We start from the raw sequence: 27,119 nt of genomic DNA, 5'->3' as shown, positions 1-27,119 counted from the left end.
GCAGATGGAAGCCTTAAGGCCACTGTGATTCGAAAGTCGATCATAAATTACACAACAGTTCTGATGGGCCAGTGATTTCTCCAGGGTGGTGCGAGAATCAACCACGCATCACTGCTTGATATCTCTCCCACTCCTTTCTCTGGAGACTCTGGCACTTTGAAATCAAGAGTACACAAGATCTCCAAAGGCATACTGCATGTCTAAAACAGCAAAGACTTTTTTTGTTTCCAACTACATCACCATGAAAGATATTTGTCCCCTTACAGAATGATGGTTTCATTTATTAACCCTCAGAGTTTCACGTTTCTGCCTGGATATTTTTGCTTCTTTTAATTATAGAGAGTTCTTTAAATATCTTGTGAGTAGGCCTGTCACGATAACAAACTTTGCAGGACGATAAATTGTTCCAGAATTTATTGCGATAAATGATGATATTGTTGTTCTGACACCATTTTCAAGTTATAATGGCATAATAATGCAAGAGCACATTCTCAAAGATCAATAAACATTAAATTATAATGAACATTTAACACTGAAACTGGAAGACATTTAAAATATCCAAAACAAATAAAGAAAACAACAGAAACAACAAATAAAATGAATTATGAAGCTTTTGTAAACAAAATGATCTTTCAGAAAAACGGATAGTCGAGATCAAAGCACCAGACTGAAGATTTTTATCATTCAGTTTTTGGTAAAACAATAAATCAAGCAAATGAAAATCATTGAGTTTCATTTCATTTATTATGTGATTAATTGATTTATTGTTTATTGTGACAGGCCTACCTGTGAGTAAATGTATCTACTCATTTATCCATAACAACTGGAACTTTCAATATCTAGCAGTCATTTTCACCCCTCAGATATTTTCACTCCCTGCAACGGAGGGAGTCAAATTACCGTAATAACCCGATATTGGCTGGAAAGCGCAACGTCTCCCCTTGCAGAAACCGTTGGAAGTTTTTGCGCATAGTGTGAATTACGGTACTGCACATCGGCGACACGTTCAGTCTAGAAGGGTTAATGTGATAAAACTACTGAATCAATCTGTAAGGGGGAAATTACTATTTTACCAAAACTGTATCTATGACCAAAAATGATTGCTAACAGGTAAAAGAAAAGTTCTTACCTCTGTTGATCTCTATGATTTCCTCCTGAGCAAGAGGACAGTCACCCCCTATTCCTCCAGACCCCATCACTCCACCTAAGACATTTCCCAAAATCCTTTGCGGTGATGCAGTGGCCATTGCCAGGGCGTCTGGCTTGCAGTAGTTGGGCGACCCCGGCTGAGGCGCTCGAGGGATATGCTTGTTCTTCTTTTTGGGCAGCTTTTGCTTGGCCATAGCCAGAGAGTAGTACATGCCGAAGTTGTTGACAATGACAGGTACAGGCATAGCAATGGTCAGCACACCAGCCAAGGCACAGAGCGCTCCCACCAGCATTCCTGACCACGTCTCCGGGTACATATCACCGTAACCCAATGTGGTCATTGTCACCACGGCCCACCAAAACCCAATGGGGATGTTCTTGAAGTTGGTGTGGGCGCTGGCTGTCGGGTCACCTGGGTCTGCCCCAATTCGCTCGGCGTAGTAGATCATAGTGGCGAAGATGAGGACGCCGAGGGCTAAGAAGATGATAAGCAGGAGGAATTCATTGGTGCTGGCACGAAGGGTGTGGCCGAGGACGCGGAGACCCACAAAGTGGCGAGTGAGCTTGAAGATTCGGAGGATACGGACGAATCGGACAACACGGAGGAACCCCAGGACATCCTTGGCAGCTTTGGAGGACAGACCGCTCAAGCCCACCTCCAGGTAGAAGGGCAGGATGGCGACAAAGTCGATGATGTTGAGGGCACTTTTGAAGAATTCCAACTTGTCTGGACAGAAGATGACCCGCAGCAAGACCTCAATTGTAAACCAAATGACGCAGACGCCTTCGACGTACGTCAACCAGCTGTCGGTCACCACTTCGTACACTATCTCCTCGTGGGTTGTGTTGCCGTCTGTGACGTTCTCTGTCCTGTTTAGGATGGTGTTAAAGGCCTCGTGCGTCTCCATGCAGAAAGTGGAAATGGAGATGAGGATGAAGAAGAGGGAAATGAATGCCACATACTGGAAGGACAGGAAGTTTTGGGAAACACGTTGGGAAAGACAACAAGGGGAAGGAGAAAGAGTCAGACAGTTAGACTGAGAAAAACATGAATAAAAAAACAAGTCAAGAGCAATTCAGACAGAACATGATCAGATGATAAAACGAGCCGAAACATTTTTTTCTTTACAGAAAATTTTGCTAGAAATGTTTTGTCTTATTAAACATTTATTTTTTACAACAAAGTATTAAAGCCACACTAAAAAAATTATGATGAATTATAATAGTCATATTATTATGACTTTATTCTTATTACGCAACTTTTTTCTCCTTATTTTGACTTTATTCTCTTACGATTTAATTCTCAGAATTTTATGGCTTTATTGTTGTGCAAGTTTATTTGTGTGTTACTATAACTTTATTCCCGTAATGTCATAAATTTATTGTTATAATTTTATCTTTTAACTTTTTTAATGTTATTATACCCAGTTGTAATTTTTCATACATGGTACTTGTTTGTGACATTTTGCAACCAATGCAGTTTTAGTTGCTTTAATTTGTCGTACGTATCTGTTTTTCTTTAATTTGATACAAAAATAACCAAATGAGGAATGTTTTTGAGAGCCAGTCCAACAACCGAAACACAACACACCAACATTTAAACATTTTCAAACCTACTAAAATGTATTTTTAAAGAAGTCATTGAATAGTTACTGTGAAGCTGTTGTCTCTATGTTTTTACTCAACGTCATTAAGAAAGTGAGTGTCATACCGCTTCAGGTCTAATCATCATTTTTTTGAATGTCCTTTTGGAAAATATTACATTCAAGATAAAAAATGTAAAAAAAAAAAAATCCCAACTCAAAAAAACAATTGTTTTCCTAACTGCGATCTTCCGAGTTTTTGCATGTGTTCAGGATTTTTCCGGACTGCGGTTCATTCCCTCAAGCCCTGAGTATTTATAGACGCTGTATACTTTGTGCTTTTTCAGATAAATAATAAAATAAAACAAGCTTGGCCTGAGGAGCAGAACAGAGAGGTAATTCATACTTGAGTGGAGCCCATATATATACGGGAAGCCTAAGTGTGTTTTGCGTGTGTTGCATGAATTTTCAACATTATGCACTTATGTAATATGAAGAGGAAAATACTTACAAGAAGAGACCTTATATCGAACAAACGGAGCAAGCCACTTTCACTTATTTTTCCCTCAAAGGTCTCACTTTGTTTTCTCTAGTTTCTTTGAATTGGAAATTGGATGAAGGCCTACACATATTTCCCCTTGTGCCTTTATGACACAGACAGACAAAGCAGAAGATTTAAAATACTAAGCCTCAGCTTTTACTGAGGAGATTAGCTGAGAAACGCAGTTAAAACCAGATATTTATATAAACTGGATAAAATGACGCGTAACCTTCTGTCGTTAAATAAAACAAAACTTTTAAGTCGGTTACAATTCCCAAATATTTAAACATAAATTGAAATACTTATATTTAAATGTAATTTTTTTTTAAAATTATATTTATATATATTTGGATATAAATATTTTAAGATATTTATATTGTTTAAACATAAATATCTAAAAATATTTAAATTCCTATTAATATCAATATTTTAAAATATAAATATTTTTCAATGTGAATATTTTTAAATAGAAATCTTTTTAAATAAAAATATTTAAAAATACGTAGATTTTTAAAAATATAAAATATATTTTAAAATACTTGTATTTGTTAAATATAAATATTTAAAGTTATTTATATTTGTTAAGTGACAGAATAGTGTCATAGTCTCTAAAACATTTCTTTAGAGACTTTTTATTAGTTTATTAAAATTTCTAATTTAAAAGGCTAATTGCATTAATATTACTATGTTTTGTCTCCCAAAGACGAATGCGTATCAGCACCAGAAGTCGCTTCCTGAGGCTGAAGAGAGAAAGGCGTTTATCTTAGTAAACTAAGTTTTGTAACATGAGCTAAAACACAAACGAAATGCTGCGTTTCCAAAGCTTTGTTGATATTCCACAATTTTGAAACCGCTTTGTTTCCATTAAACAAGAAATGCAATTAAATCACAAATTTATAAGTTTGTCATGGATTCGTCACTGGAATCACATGACTTGTTTGATGCAAAAAATGTGTTTCCATTGCACTTCTGTGAAATATTCTAATTTGGATACGACCAAACAATTCACCTCATCCAAGCGCCAGAACTTTAAAACAAAAAAAAATTATACTATTTCAAAATTGGCATGGTTCATTAAACAAATTTATGTCAAACTGCATAATTTTAAGGTCAATGGAAATGCAGCTGTGGAGTCAGAAGACATTACTCCAAACGAAACATGAAAAGGCCAGACTGCATAAACTCATTTTCTGAGCCACGACTTAGAGTCTGATGAAACTGAAACTGAAGTGTTTGGTCATAAGAACACAACTCTACCTGAAAGTAAAGGCGTGGCAGTAGTGATGGGTAAATGAGGCGTCATGAAGCCTTTAGACCCAAAGCAAAACTGTATTGAAACTGTGTCACTGAATACTGACACCTGCTGGACATTAAAAATCCCTACAGGCAACGTAGTTGACAGACTGATTTGACGACCTGGTCTATACAATAAGATTTAAGTCATTGCATTTTATTGTATATTATATATTGTGTTATGTAATATATTCAGTTAAATTCTAAATATATTTGATATTCTTAGATACAGAATATCATGTTCACAATAAATAATGTGAACATGTATCAAAAAGTGGAAATTTAGGTGAACGTGTTTGGAATGAGGATGCTTGTGGACTGGGGGGAGTTTCACAAAGTTTCATTCAAAAAAATACGTTTTTCCAGCATTTTGAAATTTAGCCTGTTATGCTTTTTTGACACAACTTCTCCTGCTGTAGAAAAAATGAAGCAAACAATACATTTATATGAAATGATTTATAAAAAGCAACTGAGTAGTTTGTAGAATGGCTGCATACCTGAGTTTATCCAGGTGTATCTGGGATTCATTTTGATGCCTATAAAGCCTCAGCATTGAGGAGGTGGATTTATTTAAACAGGACAGTTCTGTCAAACATACGCAACACTTAACCTGCAGAACATAATCTGGAAGTAATCTAAGAGTCAATTTCAGCTGAATTTGGATTCAGATAGATTATGCAGAAACTGAAAAGAACCGGATGAAACAACTAACTAACGAAGTGATAACCGATACCTTATTTTCTGACGTAAGATCAAAATGGATGAAACCTTTTGTTTGCCTTGAGGCTCCATAGTTGACGCTGTACCGTAAAAGATCGAGAATTATTTTGGCAAATACATCCTGCTGACAGATTCGCTTCCTTATAAACACAGTTTGGTGCATCAGCGTCATTTCGAAACAGTTTCTGTATCGGTCACGTGACCTGCTGAAAACAATACGCGCACCGACACGGGGTTTGGTCTCTGGGCTTGACGCATCTTAGCCGGACCCATCACTAGGTGGCAGCTTCATATTTGCTGCAGGAGGGACTGGTGCACTTCACAAAGCAAGTGGCGATTCAGAAGTAACAACAACTGTTACTTCTGAACAGTTATTGCTCAGAAGTAACAATAACTGAAACATGACACGCTTAAGGTGTGTCATGAAATGGTGTGTGTGGAAAAAAACACACACAAAACTGACTCAGTTACGCTTGACTAAAGTCATACAGTCCAAAAGTCAGTTCTACTAAATATTAAGGAAATGTAATTAAATCTCAGAGTTTGAGGAAAGTAATCTTTTTCATCTTTCCAGCGTTTTGCAATCAGAAATAAGCAGGAACAGTTTAGTCTGATTTAATGTCAGTGTATGTCATAAACATGTGACCTTTCTGGAGCATCAGGAAAATAAAATGTTTATTTTCAGATTGTTAATTCCATGATGGTTCTGTTAGATTATGCTGTGCAAAGTTCCATGCAGTAATGGCAGGTCCAATCACATATAAAATTTTTTCCACAATATTTTGTTTCGACTTCCATCCATCTATCGTCATTCTCCAGCAGTTTTCCGCTTCTCTCTTCCCTTCCTCCCATTTCCTCTCCATCTTTCCTCCCTACCTCTCCTCTTCGATCTTTCTCACTAGTCGGTGTCTGACCTACTTTCTCCGATTGCTGCAGTGCTCATCTCCTCTGTATCGTGAAGACACACACATAGACACGCAGAGGCTCTCTATCACCCCCTGCCTGTACCCTCCCACCGGCTCCGCTGTCCCAGGGAAGCGGGATAGGACTGGTGGGCTCAGCGGGCTCTTCTACCGGCTGAACACAGGAGAGTCTCAGTCCAACAAATCAGGCCAATGAGGAGAGCTTTGTCTTAATCCTCCTGGGTCATTGTTGGTATTCCTTATGGCTGCTGCGAATGCAGCGGCGCTCAGATGAGCAGACCTGGAGCAGATCGCAAAAAGTTTTAACATCCGTCAAACTTTTTTACATCTTTTCACATTACAGCAGTGTGTCTCCGAGGACCACTTCCAACATTTAGCACACACAACATCTTAATATACAGGGTGGGCCATAAGTCTCCATACATAGGAGAATGTAAAATGTGTATTTCTTTTATATTTCAGATACCCAAGAAGATGCGTTTGACAAAAGAGCAAAGAATTGAAATTACACTGATGGCTGGATGGGGAAGCAGTCGCATGGCTGCACCAAACTTTAACAGAAAACATGGAACGAGCGTCACACACACACACACACACACTGTGGCAAAACGGATTAGCAAGTTTCAGAGAACTGGAAATGTTGTAGATCAACCATAAAGTGGTCCAAGACTTGCAGCGATTGCACAGAGTCCCACAAAAATAAAAACGGTTGTCCAATATAACATGTTGATTTTTTTCTATGGATGGAAACTTGTGGCCCAGCCTGTATACAACCTGAATTGAAAACATCCGTTTCTTAACTCATTGTCTTGTTCCTAATGTGAAAGGAGCCATGAGGTCATGATAAAACCAGGAACTACAACATGAGGCATTTTGAGTAACTTACAGATTCTTTAAGTAAAGATTCAAAGCTTTCCAATGAGAGAAAAACATAGAAATCAAACAAGTTCTTAACTTCAAGTGTTGTTTGCATCAGTGTTGTATAGTAACGAAGTAAAAATACTTCACTACTTTACTTAAGTATATTTTGGAGTACTTCATACTTTCCTCGAGTATGAAAATTTTTGATGACTTTCACTTTTACTTCACTATATTTCCGAACTTAATTGCGTACTTTTACTCCGATACATTTTCAATGTGTGGTTTAGTTACTCGTTACAAAAAAGCGAGAGAGAAACAAAGTGTTTTGACCCCACCTACTGATTAGCAAGTAGCAAGCAGGCTACCAAACAAAGTCCGTAGCCTGCTTGCCTGGGCTTGTTCATCACCTCCAATAGGATCCACCTGTTTCGCTTCTCCCATTAAACACAAAGCAAGTCTCGCAATCAGCAGCAGCCACATGGAGGAGGAGACGGAGACCACAACGACTGCAACTATGTCAGACACAGCTCCAGGGGAACCACCAGCTGGTGATGAGAGCCCATGGCCTTATTTAAACACAATATACTCTTTCATGGGTGTTAAAGATTCGTCATACCGCATGTAGTTTATGTTATTCCTGCCCGAAGATGTGGAAATTCTGTCTTACAAAAACTCCCCGTCCAACTTGAAGAAACACATCGAGGTAACTTCTTATGAAATGGTTATAATCCTCCTGTTTCAGTAACTATAGCTTGGTCACTAGGCACTACTGTATTGAGAAATCTTGAGCATAACGTTACCTGTATAAATGAACTTTGTTTGGCATTGTTTCAGTTCCATACGTGGTGTATTTAGCTTAGGCCTAATGTTGACTGTAGCAGGCTACCTAGACTCCTCTGTTCAAGGGGGACAGAAGCCATAGCGATAGCAATTTAGACTAAATTTAACGAATATAGGAAAGGCATGCAAGTTCAAAACCAGGTTTACAGATGCCAATAAGCTGCATTTCCCTCCCAATTCTTTTTTTCTTTTGCATAATGACCAGTTGTGTGCACCACCTACTGACTGTAGCATTGACTGATTCACTGATTTGTGAAGTAGAGTAATCGTAACAGATCTTTTTCTTCATGTTGGCCGCATTTTCTGTACTATTTATTTTTCTCATTTTCAGCACTGACCTTACTTGAAGGGAAAACTTGAGGCTTACAAAAACTTTGTATTTTCTGTCCTGGAGGGTTTACTAAGAAGCTGGTTCAGTTGTAAAGCAGGTTAAGTTAACCTTGTGCTATAGGTAAAGCACCTAATTTTCTTAACTAAATGATGCCTGCAGGTATATCTATTAGCAGGTTTAATTTTGCCTGCACTTGGTTGGGTACATTATTTTAAGTGTATTTGACAAGTTTACCAAAATATAAAAAATGTCATTCAAACTGCATTTGCTTTGTTTTACTTTTTACTTGTACTTTTCATTACATTACTTGAGTACATCCATTTTTACAGTAATTTCCATACTTAAGTACAAGAAGTTTCAGATACTTTAAGACTTTAACTCAAGTAACATTTCAGTCAGTGACTTGGACTTTTACCAAAGTCATATTTTGGAGAGGTACCTATACTTTTACTTGACTCTGAGATTTCAGTACTTTATACAACACTGGTTTGCATTAACATTTTGGAGCTATTTGTAATTTAGAAGCATGATTAAAAAAAAGAAATAGACTTGATTAGCATTGGCAAAAACAAACATTTCATTTCAGTCATAAATAATTTTATTTTAGGTGTCAAGATGCAGTTAGTCAGCGTGGGGCGCAGCTCTGTTCACATCACGTCTCTGCCTTCACTGGCTTTGCTATCTTAATGTTGCTAAATGTGCCTATTTTTCCAGATGTGTCATTTCTCTGCACTGTCTGTCTCTTTAGCTTATTACTTTTAGAAAGTGTGTAGTACTCATTACTTTAGACCAATACTTAGAGATGCTATCAGTTTAACCAGAGAAACTCCTAAAAATTGTGGAGAACTTATTCGTATCCAGCAACCCAGAGCAGGAACATTTAGTGTATAAACTTCACTCAACCCAGATCAGGAATTAGAACAAACTTAGAAAGAAACTCCTATCAGTTTTTCTAGAGAAACTACTCATTACCTTAGATCAACATTTAGCATTAAACTTTTAATATCAGAGCAACTTTGTTTGTTCTAGATTACAAATGTAGAACAAATTTAGAAAGTACCATCTACTTTGCATTTTATTCTGTTTTTCTTGTATGTTGTTTTTAACTTCTTTGTCCTTTAAATTGTCTATAAAATAAAGTTGCCTTAACTTGCCTTCTACAAAGTATTCACTGAGAATAAAAATGCTGCATTTTTATCCTGTTTTTAATTGTAACACATTTTCAGAGTGTAATCCGCCTCTCACCGCTTTTACTCTGCAGGGATAGGCAATAGACTGAGGAAATGTTAAAATCATCTAGCCTCTTCTCTCTGTTTTGTCCCAATAAATCCCAATAAAATACATAAAAAGTTTGTGGTTGCAAAATGGGATAAATCTGAAGTGGACAGAACATTTTGCAGAGGGAAATGTACTTTTTATTTTTAGACATTTTCTTCTTGCTGTAGAGTAAGATCCATTGCAAAAGTATAAATAACACCCCCCAAGATGTTAATGAGAAAATAGAAGTAAAACTGCTGTAATGTTGCATCTTCTATGTAGGTTACACAGGTGGGCACACAGTGGGGAGTGGACAGGTTGGACGAAAATGTGGATCCATGCATGAAGAACAGAGAGAGCACCAAAAAAATGAGAGCGTGAGGAACCACATGACTAATCAGCATAATTCAAAGTAAAGAAAATATCCAGAGCGACTAAACTTGGCAAAAGGTAGTTCGTCATTCCAATGATCTCAACAGGAAGTGACAGTGTCTTGAAAAAAGGACAGAAAAGTATGACAGGGTTGATAGTAAGAGGAAGAGGGAGAGCGTGAGGAAAAAGAAGCAAACACATCAGGAGCCTGGAGGTTAATAGTGAATGACAGGCCTTAGCCACAATAGCAACTTGTGTCAAGCAGAGGGACGGGGAGTTCTGGGAGTCCCATCTGACATGTTGCTCCATGAAATCTCTTCATCTCAAACGCAGAAATTCATGTGAAAGGAAACAGTTGCATAACTTGGAATAAGCTTTTCTCATCATGTATGGCTTTCTGATGATTCTAGAGTGTTTTGTACACTGTAAAACATCTGAGCTGCAGTTGGTTGTGTCAACTATTTTCTACTCTTTAAGTCAAATAAATTTTGTGAGTTTCAAATTTTTAACCAAATGTTTGAATTTGTGAAAGATAAACTTACAGCAGTAAGTTATGTGAACTTTTTATTAAGAGTTGAATAAACTAGAGGTTTTAGGTTAGCACTGAAAAAACTGAAAGAAGAAAAAGACAGGAGTGGGAACTATTTCCCAGAATGCTTAGCGGCGTGTTTTTGTTTCCTGAGATGAAGCGTTACATTGATCTGACTCTTGTGTTATTAAGGCAAATGTTCATTTTAATGCAGCTGACAGTTTGCAAAGCTTGAGGATAATGTCCTGATCACACTAAATGTTTCTGAGCTGAATTCATTGAGATGTTTCATAAAATTCATCATCAGATCAGAAATTTGGTTCATGTGATTTGAAACTAGAATTTAATTTATTCTACAGTAAAATAAGTTATTTTAACTTGATATTGTGAGTAAAATAATAGAGAAATGTGTCTGTTTAACTGAATGAGGGTTTTTTTTCTTGCATTTTGTGAAATAATTATTTGGTTTAAATTTTAGCATTAAGTTAAAACTCACAATTCATGATTAATGAACTTAAAAAACAATGTTTAGACAACTTGTCTCTTGTTGTTAAATCAACTTCATGAACTTTAATTTCTGAGTTAAAACCAAAATTATTTTCTTGTTGAATTAAATTGCATTTTCAAGGCAGCAGGTGGACTTTCATTTTCAAGTTAAACCAACGTCAATGCTTTACAGTGTATGTTTACAACCCACAAGACACCAATGTCTGGTGACAAGTTACCAAATGTCCTGTTTTTATTTTTCTACGGATGGATGACAACAACATATCATCCCAGAAGATTAAAGTGAGGCAACGGAATGTTTCCTGAACAGGTTTTGTTTCATAAAAAGCAAAAATGTGTCAAGAAATGTTAGCAGAATTAGTTGCATTCAGTTATTGTCAGTGTCAGTGAGGTGCATATGAAACTATGTTTTACAACATGTACAAAAATAAGGTTCATGAAGGCTGCAAGACAGTGAGAGAGAGCAAGACTTTCGGCAGATAACAGAAAAGCTGAATAAATTAATATCCTGTTGAGTTTTCAACATCTGTCTGAAAATCAAAAATGTTCCATAACAGACAAAGTTGTGTAAAGGAATGCTAGCCCTGCTAATCACACTGATTGCTGATTAGCAGACAGCTTAAACTCTAATTATTTTACCTTTAAATAACTACTAAAACATTTGTGATTGTGCCTCTATGCTTATCTTAACACACATCTACTACTACAAATAATTAATGACCACTCAGGGTATGAAAAAGAAGCTCTACGCTCTTCTTGTATTGTAATTCTTAAAAACAAATCAGAGTCTGCTAAAACTGGTGTTATCATTTAGTCTGAAATTAGTTTTAAACATGAAACATTTTTGTTTTAAATCTCAACATCTCAAACTAAAACACAATCAAGTTCTTTCAGAACAAATGAGGAATGAATCTTTCCACATGTAGCAAATATAGTTTATCTTTGCACCACAATCTTTTATATCAGATGTACCAAAAGTTTGAGTTATTGTCAGAGTGAACAAGTATGTTCAGTGTTTCTTCTCTTTTTGAAATATTTTGGATTTTTGTGTTTCCAATCGACCAATCAGGCTGAAATGTTCCGATTCTGTTCATTAGAACATTTTGGTAAACAGAAATTAGGCAAATCTTAGACATAATTTCCAGAAAAGGTTCTGCATGTTTTCTGTTTTACATGACTGGAGTCTTCTTTGCTCCACTATCTCCCTGCTTTGGAAGATTCCCGGCAACATAAAAGGTTTTTTACAGAAACAACATTTGTTTTTACTTCATTATTGTCAATCGGAAACTCTGGGAAACGTCTGGACTCCATTCTCCAGTTTTAGACATCGGAGCGCCGCTTTCCAACCGCAGCCAATCTAATCACCATTGGGTAAAAAGCCACAATCAAATGTTGGCAAAGACGAAAATCATTGTTTCTGTAATTAGATCTAATAGCACTTTAATGCTGGGAGAGTGGATTACAATGTAGATCTATTTATGAATCCATGTAGCAACAAATGACGTGGAAATCTCCCACGGAATGAACATTGTTATAATGTTCTTTAAGCAATGCATCAAATCTGCATGTTTCACACAGGGGTGGGCGTGTGTGTGTGTGTGTGTGTGTGTGTGTGTGTGTGTGTGTGTGTGGACACACAGCCTATGGGCACAGAAGGTGTGTGTGCTGGTCCTAGATAGCGCGCTAGCTGCAGGAGAACTGCGCCGAGGTGACGGTGAGGAATGAGAGGATGGAGGAGACGGAGAGAAAGAAGAAAGGTGGAGGAAGATGATAAAAGGAAAAGCAGCAATCTGTCACTTCACACTTATTTATCTCCTCCGGCACTTTGCCTGTTTTCTCCCGCCATCCCGCGCCGCGACGTGAAGGTGTGTGTGACAGAACAGCCATGTCGGCGCTTCTGAATATTCAATCGCGTGCTCAATTTTCGACAGCGCCGTTTCTGCCTGCATCCGGGTGACCTTCAAGGTCCAACACCGAACCCCCGAATCTACCGCTGCTCTCTCAAATTAGATGTGCAAAGATCGGCGACACAAAATTAAAAGAGCAGAAGGGAGAGGAGTGAATGAAAAATGTTTTCTTTTTTTGAGAGAGAGAGAGAGAAAGAGAGAGAAAGATGCATTCATTGTATAGCGAGTCTGAAGGAATGGAGGGGAAGAGAGATCGTTGTAAATCTGCACAAATTAGGGGGGGAGGGAGCAGAGACTGCGAGAAAGACAGGAGAAGGATGAATGTAAGTGATACAACCGAGTAGAGATTGTCTGAGCTGATATTAGCTCTACAGACGTCTTCTTCTTCTTCTTCTTCTTTTTACTTATTTTATTCTTTTACATGCACGGCGATGCTCTGCGCTCTTCTTTAACGGGACCCTAGTGGCGCAGTGTTTACTGCGGCACCATCCAGAAGAGCTTTATCATTACAGTATTACCACAGTCCTGCCTGGCTCGCTGTCACCATGACAACCACTGCGTTAGCCTCTGCTTTCAGGCACCAAGGACAAGACTAAGCCAAACACTGCTACAGCTGGCGCAGAGAGCACAAATGTGATCGTTTGCTGATCCTGATAATTATTATTAATATAGTTTTTTTTTTAAAACCAGAAGTGGTCAGGTGACCTTGACAGAAGTGTGGCATATGAAAAAAAAAAGATGCACCAAAGAGGCTTGTTTCTGCTCCACATGCACATGGATTGATGATGGCGATGTTTGATCGGCATTAGTATGGAAAGCAGCAACCGGTACGGCAGGCTGTGCGGAGAGACGCGACTGGAGGGCGAAGCAAATGGGCGACGAGTGCTGCAGAGTCAGCAGTGATAAGCAGACATTGAAGGATGATCTGAAATCATGAAAATGAGGCGTGAAAGATGAACATTTTAACGATGTGAGGTACAGAACGGTGTACCGACGGTTCGAGTCCGGACCGGGTAATTCAGGTGTTATATCTGTAACCGTCAACATTCCAACTGAGTGTGTTGTGTGAATATTAGCTTGAAAAGGTGTAAAACTCATGCAAAATATCAGACTAATAAATATGATAAATATTTATAATAAATATTCCTTACTGGCAGTAAACACAGATATTGCAGATCCGCAGGTACGTCGGGTTTAGATCAGCGTTTAGAACGTTTTCAGTCAAACATTCATGACAGAAAACATGAATGTTTGACTGAATCGTTTCATTCCAATCAAACATTTCACTTACTTTCACTGCTGCACACCCCAAATTCAGCCAACTAAACAATTTAAACGTATTGGAGACTTAACTCAGTGCTTATGTAAGACTCGGTCAACACAACAGAACAACTTGTGAACTCATTTCTAAAATTTCAAATTAAAACTCACCAACAGAGACATAATACATCTTTTATACATGCAGGTCTCACGGTATCAATCTGGGCATTCTGACTGTTACGTGTTATAGTCTAAACCGTTTGTGTCCAGGATGTGTGCGGTCTGCAGAGATGTTAGCTGCCTGTACAAGTCCTGGATGGAGGGAATGCCAACCCTGACGATCCTTTCTGCAGAGCTAATTCTGATCTGATCTGTTCTGTGGATGAAACAAACCACCCAGAGCGCAAATCAGCACATTTTAACAATTTCTTGATTCAGCTGCATTAAGGTGAAAACTTATTTCTTTTTCAAAGCAGAAACATCTGAAGTGAATCTTGCATCCCACACCGGACTCTGTTTGGACCGTTCCGCTTTCACGTTCTGACATGGCCCTGCCATCTTTCTTTCTGTTTCAACTGGCTCCGCTAAAGCATGACCAATGGCACCCTCTGCTGGATGGAGGACAAACTACAACCCTGAAAGAATATCTAAGCAGATGCAGAGCGATCGGAGATCATTTTGAGCTAATAAACCATCAGTTGATTAATTACCTCCCTACATGAGGTTAAGTGAAAAATAGAAATTCAGCTAACGCAGCAGTTTGTGGTTTTGCGTACACAATAACGGCAGGAAGTCGAATGAAGAGGCACTGCAGCACAAACCTCTCACGGTGTCATTGGATCACATCGGCCCAAACAAAGTGAAGCACCTCGGATCATTTTGAAGGAAGGATCCAGAGCCAAATGTCCGAACACAATATATCAAATCCTAGTGACCCTTTCCTCTGTGAGTAAATCATCTGTTGCAGATGAAGTGCTGCTTTTTCCCAGATAATGCCATCAACACGTGTGTGTGTGGGGGTGTGTGTGTGTGTGTGGGGGGGGGGGGGGGGGGGGGGGGTCTGAGCCAGGATGCCTCCATCAGGGGTTACCCAGAATCTGAGACGTAGGAGAGACGAGCTGGTGGAAGGAGATGCAGGTTTGTCAGGCACCTTGGAGATGAATGAGGAGGAATGCTGGGAGCTTAAGAAAGGTTGTGAGATATAATTAGCTCTTGCACTGGGTAATCCTGGCATATATTTTATTTTCAGAGTGCTATACTTACATTCTTGCAACTCTTACTCTCTGAGGTCAGCACTCCTGGAAGATATCCTGGTAAAATTTCAATCACTGGAGGAGCTTCTGTTTCAGAGATTTCCCCTGAATGAGTCAACGCTTTGACATGATACAGCTGAATAAATGCGCTTTTAGAACGAAGCCCCTCACACACACACACGAGCAAACACACACACACCGACTCAAGTCGACACGTCACGGTGTGGTATGTGCGCCGCAGCGCTCAGGTCCTTTCTTTTTTATTTCCACTGCAGTCCTGTCAAAACAGCTCTGAAGACAAACAAAGACCGCCTGCAGGTGACTGAACTGTACACATGTCCCTTCCTTCCTGTCAGAACATTGTTCCGTCCCGATCGCTGCAGCTTATATGTGCAAGTCCCTTGTTTTCTTTTCTCTGCAGTCATCATCCCTTTCTCCATCTGTCCTCTCTTGTCCTGCTTGTTCTGACTGAGACGGTCGCTTCTATTCCATTAGCTGTGATGACCGATTGCTTTCTACGCCTCCTCCCTTTCCAAACCCCTTTTGTCTTTGTCCCTGTGTGCTTAAGTGACTGTCCACAACCTACTCTGAAAGTCAACGTGTAAAATTTGAATGAAGCCATCAGATATTCCTCTAAATCAGCGTTTTGTATGAAACCGTGGTGTTTGTACACCTCCACTTGGACGGGGACAGGAGGGACGATCAGGAAGCAGATGGTCACACAGGACTCATCGCAGCAACACCATCCAATGTCATTTGCCAAGAGAATGAGCAATTCACCGAGTCTGACTGTTTAAGTGCTACATCATGACGCGAAGCCTGCCAGGCATGTTCAGACATTAGTAACAGGCAGGTAAACACAAGGCCTCAGGCTACAGCACATACATGATCCGACCCACTGCTTCTTTAGAACCCAGGTCTGCCATCTTCTACTCTTTCAGTCAAATAAATTTAGCGAGTTTTAGATTTTGAACCTAAATGTTTGAATTTGTGAAAGATAGTAAGTTGTGTAAATGTTTTATTAAGAGTTGAATAAACAGAGTTTTTATGTTAGCACTTAAAAAACTGAAAAAAGAACTGAAAGTGGGAACTATTTCCCAGAATGCTTAGCGGCGTGTTTTTGTTTCCTGAGATGAAGCGTTACATTGATCTGACTCTTGTATTATTGAGGCAAATGTTCATTTTAATGCAGCTGACAGTTTGCAAAGCTTGAGGATAATGTCCTGATCACACTAAATGTTTCTGAGCTGAATTCATTGAGATGTTTCATAAAATTCATCATCAGATCAGAAATTTGGTTCATGTGATTTGAAACAAGAATTTAATTTATTCTACAGTGAAATAAGTTTTTTTTAACTTGATATTGTGAGTAAAATAATAGAGAAATGTGTCTCTTTAACTGGATGAGGGCAGGTTTTTTTTTCTTGCATATTGTGAAATAATTATTTGGCTTAAATTGCAGCATTAAGTTAAAACTCACAATTCAAGATTAATGAACTTAAAAAACAATGTTTAGACAACTTGTCTCTGGTTGTTAAATCAACTTCATGAACTTTAATTTCTAAGATAAAAGCAAAACTATTTTCTTGTCGACTTAAATTGCATTTTCTAGGCAGCAGGTGGGCTTTCATTTTCAAGTTAAACCACCTTCAAATGTTTTACAGTGTAAAAAATAGCATAAATATTTGAATAATTCAGATTTTCCTCCTCTGGTTATCTGATGACATTTTAAGTCTGTTTCACCAAACCCAAAATAATCTAAAGTAGAAATCAGCCCATTGGGCCAACAGTTGATTGTGTTGGTTTATGGCCCAGTTAGCAGCTCGTGTTTCATGACATTGTCATCCGTCTGTACGGAGACATGAGGAGGAATGTCAGAAGAAGTGATTTATCAGTGTTGTGTAGGTGTGAAAACTCAGCCAAACGCTTTATGGGCAGATACACTTAACTGTGTTTGGGCTGGTGAGGAAGGCTAAGCTAACGGGGAATGAGTTATGCTTGAAAGGGGTCAGAGAGAAGAGGACATTTAGAAATGAAAGACTATTCAGAAATTCTTATCAGACTGCAGCAGCCGCTTGGTAAGAGGTAACTTTCTAACTTGACTTTGTGAAAAGAATTAAAACAAAATGTTTCAATCATCAAACGCTGACTGTAGATACATGTGCCAATGCATGTGCCAGTTTTTCTGATTATAGCTCGCAAACCTCCGCTCCCTCGCGTCGTTCGGCAGGATTTGCCACATTTAGGAAATTCAGACTCCCACCTCCGTAATCAGTTCTGGCACACTGTGGGCTCTGTCTCTGCTACGCCCAGTGTTCTGGATCGGTTTTAATTCCAGAGCATAAGAGCAAAATGTCCAGGGTTTATCACAAGGTCCAGCTAATTGACTGTCTGCACGGGGCTGCAGAGTGCTGACTCAGCACTTAACCGGCAGCCACTAAATGGGCTGAAGTGAAAGAGGAACATGGCCGGACATGAAGAGAAGAGTCCGTACTGCTTTTACAAAGCCTCTACCTCAAATAGAGAGAAGCAGCATCCATCGGATGTCTGTAAGACAAATGTCCAGCAGGATTACTTACTCAAATAACCTGCAACACATAACAGCAACAACTTAGGTTTTATTCATTTACATTTCTGTAAAACCAACAGATTGTTTAGTGTCTGGCTTCAGTTCATGTCCTCAAGAAGGTAAAAACCAACAAATGGAGAGACTTTAAACTAGCTACAATAAATTAGTACAATCAAACCAGCTACACAGGATGTCAAGTATGAAGGAGAGGCATATAGACTGCTCCATTATAGTCATGAGACACAGAACAAAGAGAATAGAGCTGTGCTCAGGTTGTGAACTGATTCACTACTGTAAGCCAAAGAGTCGGTCATTTTGTTGTAGTGCTTGAAAACGCTCACTAAGTTTGCCATTAATAGAGTAAAATAAAGAATAGAAATGTGCAAAGCATTGATTAAAACAAAAAGTAAGGCACTGCAGCTTCCGAGTTAATCAACTGTGCTAATGCTAGCGCTAACATCTGGGGCTAATTACTTTCATTTTCACTCAAATTGAAACCTCAAAGTTAGCCAGAATGCAGATTGTCTGAGAGGTATTATCTGGTGTATGGCGACTCTCTTTATGTTCAATGAGAGTTTATTGACCCTTTGCGCGTGACGTCACTCTATCCAGAACTCCGCCCACTCCGCCATGAAGGACCAAAACGACCAATGAGCTCCTTTAAACTGGCAAAAACAACTGAGGACAACAATTTCAGTCTTTCTGTTCAATACTCCTGTCCCTCATTTCCGGCGTCCATCATGGCGCCTCAAATGATTTTGTGACGTAGCTCCAAAGGGTCAATAGGCTGAATCATGCTGGTTCATTATCATGGTGCTGTTGTATCTGGGCCAATAAGTATTAAAAATATTCTGCAGATTGTACCAAAACATCTTTTAAGGCCTTTGAACATTTTCAAACTCAGGTAAGGAAAATACAGAAAGATAAAGAACCAAATTAACACAAAAAGTGTTTGATTTGCCTTCTTATGTAATCCTATCTAAACAAATCGAACTCTGACTCTGCATTCTGTAAAACCACGCTCCGGTTTCTTTCCCCTCAAGGCAGTTCTTGCTTATTCAACACAAAATCCCGTGTCCGTCCTTGTTATGAGACATCGAGCCTCTGTCCAGTTAAGTATGGCCAACAGAGAGTGCTCAGATTACAAAGCAGCAAACAGAGGGACAGCGACTTCCCAGGATGCCAACACAACATGAGACGGCCTGTGGAACAAAACCTTGTCAGGGAAAAATGAAACAGAACGAGGTATATTTACCAACAGCGGACACAGGAATGCCAAGTTGACAAAGCGCCACACCCCTGCTGCTCCAGGAAAACTATTTATCTTTATCAACTCTCTGAGCATCAAGGAATACTGTTTCTCTTTTTTTGGCAAGGCATAATTGGCATTGGGCAAGTGCCATCTATAGACGCACGATACAAGCACCAAGTCTCATCCTCTCAGCAGTAATGGAGGAACAGATTTGCCACTGGAGAATGAAATTAAGGCCTCCTTTTCCTTTCATTGCTATTTTCAGAGTCGGCCCACAGGGAGAGGAGCCGGAATGGAAGTGGGAAATAGGCCTTTCGGCAGGGTCGCGTTCCAATGGAAACAATGCGGATGCACTGCTAAAAGTCAAATTTTGATGCTGCGCCTTTAAAGGGACAAATTTTTTCTTGTGGATTCATTAAAAATGTGGCAGACCTGTTTTAGATTTTGATGGTTCTGGCTGCATTTTGTCAATTTTAAACCAACATGGTTCAGTAATGGTAGAGCAGCTAAGTTAAAGTAAAAATCCATCCATCCAAAGTTAAAAACAAAGCAAGTCATTTCTAACAGAACAGAAGTTGAATCTGAATCTCCACTTTAACAGAAGAGCGGAGATTTTTAAATATGTTCAATTTAAAATGACTAAACTCATTCCAGATGACAAAATGAGGTACAAATTTCATAAATCCAAACAGAAAAATACTCTGTTAGCAGTGAAGCAAACAACTGATTACATTTATTTGGCTGATAAAGGCAAAGGTCATGTAACGATTGGCATCGCTGCTGACAACAAGCTTTTAATTTGAAAGCTTTACACCCTGTTTTCCATTTTGAAGAGTGACTAACAGATAGCATGATATTCAGACTCCAATGGAAACAAAATGCCATGGATTGCTCCAAACATTCAGAGACAAAGTAAAATAAAAAATAAATGTTTACAAAATAATATGGTAACACTTTATTTGAAGGGGTAAGACTGACATCACATTGTCATAAACACGACATAACAACCTGCCATGAACATGAAGGAGTCTTCATGAATATGCTTTAAAAGTGAATTTAACTGGTACATAATTACATTGTTATGCAAAGTTGCATTAAAACGTACATTAAAAGTCAATTAAAAGAGTAAACTTTGCTTTAAAAGTGTCGTTATTTACCGAATGACACTTCATAAACGTCGTAAACATTCATGCAGACTCCTTCATGTTCGTGTGTCGTGCTGACAGAGTTATGTCAGTCTTATGCAAACCCCTTCAATTAAAGTGTTACCAAGAAGATTATTTATGTCATTTGTTTCCACCAAGATTCTTGTTTTAATTAAAAGCACAATTTATATTGTTTTTTTGTTTTTTTTACCATTTTTATCAGTGATGGAGGTCAAATCTTTAACATTTCTGTGACTTCAGGCTTTCGTGACCAAATTTCTGGTTTGGTTCTGGAGGCATCGTGATCCGTTTGGTGTAACTTGAAACGCTGAATACAGTGGAAAAAGAACGGCCAACGATCGAGCCGTCGAGACACGACCTTCAGGGAGAACGTGGGTTCTGGACGCCGCGCCGCTCCACCAGAAACGAGGCACACGGTGTCCGGTTCTAGAAGGGCCAAACGGGTCGCCGTCTGTGGAACATGCTGAGCTACAGATGATGCTTTGTCAGCTGATTTCTACTGTGCCCTTCTGGAAGTGACCAAAACGGAGCTGAACCTGCAGAATAAACGGGACGGCCGGGTCCGGATCCTATCCAGGTGTGAACAAACGTTTTCATTCATATCCTCATGTGAACAGCGTTTTTAGTAGATCATATTACTGTTTATACAATTAAACCCACATATAAAGGTCCCAAAATGCCAGTTCCTTACATTAAAATACACAGGAGCCGTTTTATCTTATTTTATTTTTATTAAAAATATTTTAAAAAACAAAATCCTAAAGTAGGAATTTCAGAAAAATAGATACAAAACAAAGACGTAAGTAAGGAAAAAATAATTAAATGAAAATTTTTAGCAGCCTAACATGGTTGAGATGAGAACTGGTTGATTTTCAGATTCGACTAAACTGAACTGGTGACCGTAAACACGGAAATCAGATTTTCTTTCAACCATTGAACGCACCAAAACACAGTTTGAAAGCTTTTACTTCTGGAAGAAGACGACTAAAAGTGAGCAATTTGTTTGTTTCAGTGGGTGTTTAAATGCAATCAGAGGAAACACAAAATATGTATGAACCTGATTAAAGGGGAACTATTTTCAACCTTACAGATCTTCGATTGCAAAGTACTGAATAGACACAAAACCAGGAAATATTAACTTATGACATCAAATTTATCCTGTTTTTTTATGGAAATCGCTGGATTTAGAAGAGATCTAGAGATAATCTGATGTTTACCGTTACCAATGCTAAAGCTGCTGATGGAAAAGATCATTTAAAATGTGAACTTCTGATTCAGTTTGACTTTCTGTTGAAGCTGTTATGCATCTCTGTTCCTAAAACAACAAATTAATGACAGATCGAACAAAATGACTGAAAAGAAAAATCCCAACCGGCTAAAATATCAGCAGATTATTGCTCTAAAGATTATTTCTGCTGAAAGAAATTTGGTCAGATTTTGCATAAGGGGCACAATTTTCATAACCATTTTTTAAATATTTTAATTTTCCTGTGCCTTTGCATATTTGGACATTTTCTTTTTGTATATATCAGTTATTTTTCGATTATCCAGAGGCAACATCCTAAGTAGAGGCTACTCCTCCCGAGGCTCATTAATGAACTAAACACACAATATTGACTGAAATTAACAAAGATTTTTATAGAAAATTGCTGTGTGAATCTATGAAAACTATAAAAACAACCACACACTGTCTCCTAGAATGTTTTTTTTATTATTTATTTCCTGTTGGGATGCTTCTGTATTCTCACTGAGAAGAACCGGGTAAAGCTGTAAAGCTAATTTTAATGAATGGGTTCACCGAAGGGCCTTTTGAGTAAAAGCCACCGCATGCATCTTTTTTCAAAAGCCTCGCATCACTGAATATTTCCCCCTGAAACACTCTCTCTAAATGCCTATCTCCTCCTGCCACAAACAGACATCCGGCCGCACTCTAGACATTCTTGCTCCAGGTGAAAATATGTTCTTATACATGATGTTAAATTCCCAGTTTACAGGGGTGAAATCCCCTTTTAATACCTTTTTACAGCTTTACACAAAAACTAAAAAGTGTTACTGCCAGATTTTGATTCTCCCAAACTTTGGGAAATATTCACCCAAAAAATGGGTAGATAGTTTGGAATTTTTTTTTTCTTTTTGTGTTTTTCTTGAAAAAAAGTAACGAAAATAGAAACACTAAGAACTCAAGAAAAAAAAAACGCACGAAATGAACTGCAAAGGGTCAAAACGGCATCTTTAGAAACCAAATCAAATGGCGTTGCAAGCTGTGTTTTTGTTACAAAACTTTGTCGAAAAAACACAATTTTGTATTTGCAGTGTTTCCATTAAATAAGAAACGCTATTAAAATCACATGAATACGTTTTTTAATGCGATAACCTATTTAAAAAACACGCTGCGCCATCATCCTCCTACCACTTCCTGTTGTCTTCTTCGTCTTTTCCACCAGTAGTAACATCCAGTTGTTGATCACATGACTAGTGGTGCAAAAAAAAAGTGTTTCCATTGCGGTTCTGTGAAATACTATAATTTCAATACAGCTGAAAAACCATTTCACAAAAACGTTTTATCAAAAAATTTGAGTTTTTTCTAAACTGGCGTCTTTCTATTGAGCAAATTTATTTCCGTAACAGGCCTGTCACGATAAATTGTTCCAGAAGTTATTGCGAAAAACGAGTTGTCCTTTTGACTGAATAGCTGCTGTATTGAGCCTGCAAGTATTTTGCATGTTTATGTCTAAATTAGGTGAATTTATTGCCAGATCTCTTTTTAATTTCGCCAGATCACAATCATTTATACCTACAGCAAAAAATTAACAGCCAATCCAGGCGATTGTCAAAAATCGGTGATAGTCAGAGATCGGCCTCATGGCTGATCGGTATTGGAATCGGCAGCAAGAAACCTGATCGGAGCATCCCTAGTGATTAATTGATTTATTGCTTATTGTTACAGGCCCATTCTATAACTCCAGTTTTCCAGTTGTGTGGTCAATAGATACACAAAGAAATTAAACTGAGAGCAATGCAGCAATGGTTCAAAAAGACTAAATATGAATGAACCAAGGTCAAGATCTACATGGATTCCTGTTTTCACTGTAAGGTCCAAACCAACCGGGTTCAAAGAGAATCCGACGCAGCCGAGACGCCTCCATTAAACAGCTGCTTTACTTTCTACAAGTCCAGAATGAGCCGCTCACATTCGGAGGCAAAAAGAGCAGATAGTCAATGAAACATCAATCGATTAGCAGGCAGAGGGGGGAAGATTGGATGGCTCAAGCCTTCACCGATAATCGAAGATGCTAAGAGAAGAGAAGGACCCCACCCCCCAACCCCATCGCCTCTCCTCCTGTCTGTACCCCTCTCAGGCTCCTGCTTAAGTCCTTTTTCTTCCCTTCTCCATTTCCCGTTTCATGCCCCCTCTGCCTCTTTTTCCCTCTTCCTCCAGCTCTCTCCCTCCCTCTCTCTTTCTCTCGTGTCTACTGCAGCAGAAAAGCCAGCACAGACACCAGCTTGTGTGTATATATGCTTCTACATGTGTGCACTCCTACGGTGAATTTTGCGCGTGAGCCTCACGCCCTCATGAGCGGTGAAGGTGAAATTAGGAAGGAGAGAGTGAAACAGAAAAACGAAGCTAAACCCAAGGGTGTATAGCTCCGATCTGAACATTGATTACTGCTGCATTACATCACAGCCATGCAAACAACCCTCCACCCCCCCACATAGAAATCATTTGAGTAAAGCCGCCCCACCAGCGCCACCCCCATCTTTCTTTATGTTTGCTCTCAGCTCCTTCTTCCTCTCTCATCTGCCTTTTGGTGCATTTCCACGTCGGGATTTCATTTTTTTTTTCTTTTTTTCTGTCTGAATCACCTTGGGTTTTTTTTTTTTCCTTTACATTAAGTTTCCATCATAGAGAGAATAAAAAAAGGTTGCATCTCTTCACATAGCGTGACGGAGGAGCAGTGAGGACGAAGCCTGATTGGGGTCACTTCGCTGTGTGACATCCATGGAAGGACGCAGTGAAACGGGGCTAAATGCACCCAGAAACGGAACCAGCTCAGTCCAAATCAGTTCCACCCACTACCTGCTCTGCACTCCCCGTAACCCCACAGCGCTGCCACAACGCCACGTCCTGCAGCCAACATGGAGCTGATGGAGTGACGTGAATCAGATCAGATATTTTCATATTAAAGTCCAAACCAGGAAGCTGTTTTCATCCCATTAGACATTGGAGTAAAAATGCACCAATCCGACTTTTCCTGACTGAAACTGATTTCTGGGCCTCAAGATTTTTTAGTTTTTTTATTCCAAGGACACATTTATCCAAATTTGACTAAAATGCAGCACAACTGAGTCCCGTGCATAGCGCCAAAGTAGTTGGAATGTTTTTGTTTTTATGCATTTAATAAATGAGACTTTCTTTCAGTGTTTGACCTGCTGATTGTTGACAGAAACCAAAACAAACTGAGAATTAGCAGATTTATATCTTTGAATGACTAATTATTATCACCATAGATGAGGATATTAGATCACATGTGTCAAACTCAAGCTAATACATATTTGGGATTTTATTGCAAATTTTACTCAAAAATTACCAAAAACCTTCTTACTTGTACTAAACAGCTGCCTCAGGTTTAATTAATGTCCTATTATAGTCCAGGATCTGTACAGCGAGGAATAAAACGCCACATTTACCGTCAAAAATAAGAGCAAATATTGCAAATATTTCCAAATTAGTACCACAAAATCTCAAAAAGTATCACAAAATCCTGGAGGGACTGAAAATATTATCAATATTATTATATCATTTTAAGAATTAATTGATATTTTAACAGCTTGTGATCAGGTTTTATCAATACATTCTGGCACAACCGGCCCTTTAAGAGCTTTCATGATGTTGATTTGGCCCAAAACGAAAATGAGTTTGACACCGCTGACTTAGACGATGTCAAACTGGACCTGGACTCAGACAGGAAGTGATTCTGTTTTACCGCCGATGGGATTCAGTTCTCACCACTGGCAGACGATAAAAAAACAAAGTTATGAGAAGGAAGTAGAATAATACTTTATTCTCGTAATTTAAGACTTTTGTTCTCGTGATTTTATTTCTTTATCATAAAAATCATGGTGTGGGATTGCTGGACGTAGTGAGGAATCGATCCCATCGGGGGTTAAACAGAATCACTTCCTGTCTGAGTCCAGGTCCAGTCTGACGGATTGGCTGGTTTAACCCAGACAACAACAGCTCAATAGTTTCCACCATTTTGGCTGAGAACTGAAGTCATGTCTGCGTCTGAAAACGTGTAAATGGGATGTCTGCGTCAGAGCCGCCAAGCGCAGATCCGTCTCCTAAACTGGGATTACAGATCAGGCATGAGGGCTGTTACTGGTATCCAGTTAAAGCAAGGTTTTAAAAAATTGACCTTTCAAATCTAGGAAAGCTTTCTTCAAACATTTCCTTTGAATATGATTCAAGCTAACCAACAAATATCCGCTGTAGTTAAACTCTGTTACTGAATAAAGTTTTGTTTAAGTCTGTTAAACAAAATAACATTTAAATGTTACAGAAAGCCTCGCTACAGCTGTAACACTCAATAGTTTAGTATTTTGACAGCAGTAAAAGTATTTCTTGCTTTTCTTTTTCAAGTTAAAGTGAATGGATCATGTTATGCACCTTTGTTTTAAACAAATACAGAGATGCTGATGTTTTTCTTGACTGTGCAGTTATGCTGAATTTGCAGTTTGGTTATTTTCACCTCATTTTAAATCAATAAATGCAGAAATCCGGCTGGTTCTGCTGCACTGTCTTTACACATTAAATTGAAGTAAAAGGAAAAGAAATTGAATGCAACAAGAGGGCGACTCTAAATTTAAAAACAGAAAGCAGCAGCTCTGATCAAACAGCTGGATTTGTTTGCAACAGAAAGCTCAGAATAAAAGAACCGGTGCAGATCAAAATAAGTCAGGGAGACTTGTTACTTCTCCACCTGTATGTCTTAAAACAAGAGCATTTAGGAAGGATTTCAGCAGGAGTTTGTCTGAAAGCAGGAAATATTTTCCCAGTAAGTTGGGCATAATGGACAGAAAACCAGAGGAAAAACTGAGAAAAATCAAAGAAAAACCAGAGGAAAACCAGAGAAAAACCAGAGAAAACCTGACAAAACCATAGGAATAACTGAGAAAAACCAGAGCAAAACCAGAGAAAATCAAAGAAAAACCACAGAAAACCAGAGAAAACCATAGGAATAACTGAGAAAAACCAGAGAAAACCAGCCAAAACCAGAGCAAACCTGACAAAACCATAGGAAAACCAGGAAAAAAACAAGAGGAAAACCAGTGAAAACCAGAGGAAACCAGAGAAAAACCCTGCAGCATTCAGGAGAAAATGTTAAAACAGAAACAAAGCAGAGTATATTAAGGATAAAAGTAAAGTAAAACATTTTTACCAACTATGCTACAATAACTTCATATAGGAAGGGTTTGAAGGATGATGCGTTACATCCATATATACAGATCTGGAAAAAATTCAGGAAACTACATTTTACTTTTTATATTTATATGTTTGAGTAAAATGAACGTTGTTCTTTTATTCTATAAACTACTGACAACATGTCTCTGAAATTCCAAGCAAAAATTTTGTATTTATTTGCAGAAAATGAGAAATGGTCAAGATAATGAAAAGATGCAGAGCTTTCAGACCTCAAATAACGCAAAGAAAACAAGTTCAAAATCATTTAGAAACAACAAAACTAATGTTTTAACTCAGAAATCAGTATTTGGTGGAAGAACCAGGAGGTTTTCATTGGGCTCTT

General features: G+C 38.5%; 1 protein-coding gene across 5 annotated transcripts in view; it reads right to left on the bottom strand.

The window, feature by feature from the left end:
• Positions 1-27,119, bottom strand: part of LOC114161784 (potassium voltage-gated channel subfamily C member 1-like) — a 71,059-nt gene that overhangs the window by 30,263 nt on the left and 13,677 nt on the right. For all 5 annotated transcript variants that reach the window (XM_028045363.1, XM_028045371.1, XM_028045376.1 and 2 more), the window contains exon 3: positions 1,130-2,111. In XM_028045363.1, coding sequence (XP_027901164.1) covers positions 1,130-2,111 — 982 coding nt within the window. The remainder of the gene's footprint in view (positions 1-1,129; positions 2,112-27,119) is intronic.

Source organism: Xiphophorus couchianus, chromosome 2 (assembly GCF_001444195.1).
Source record: "Xiphophorus couchianus chromosome 2, X_couchianus-1.0, whole genome shotgun sequence".
NCBI lineage: Eukaryota > Metazoa > Chordata > Actinopteri > Cyprinodontiformes > Poeciliidae > Xiphophorus > Xiphophorus couchianus.
Note: the sequence above shows the minus strand (reverse complement) of the source record. Positions and strands in the feature narration are given on the sequence as shown.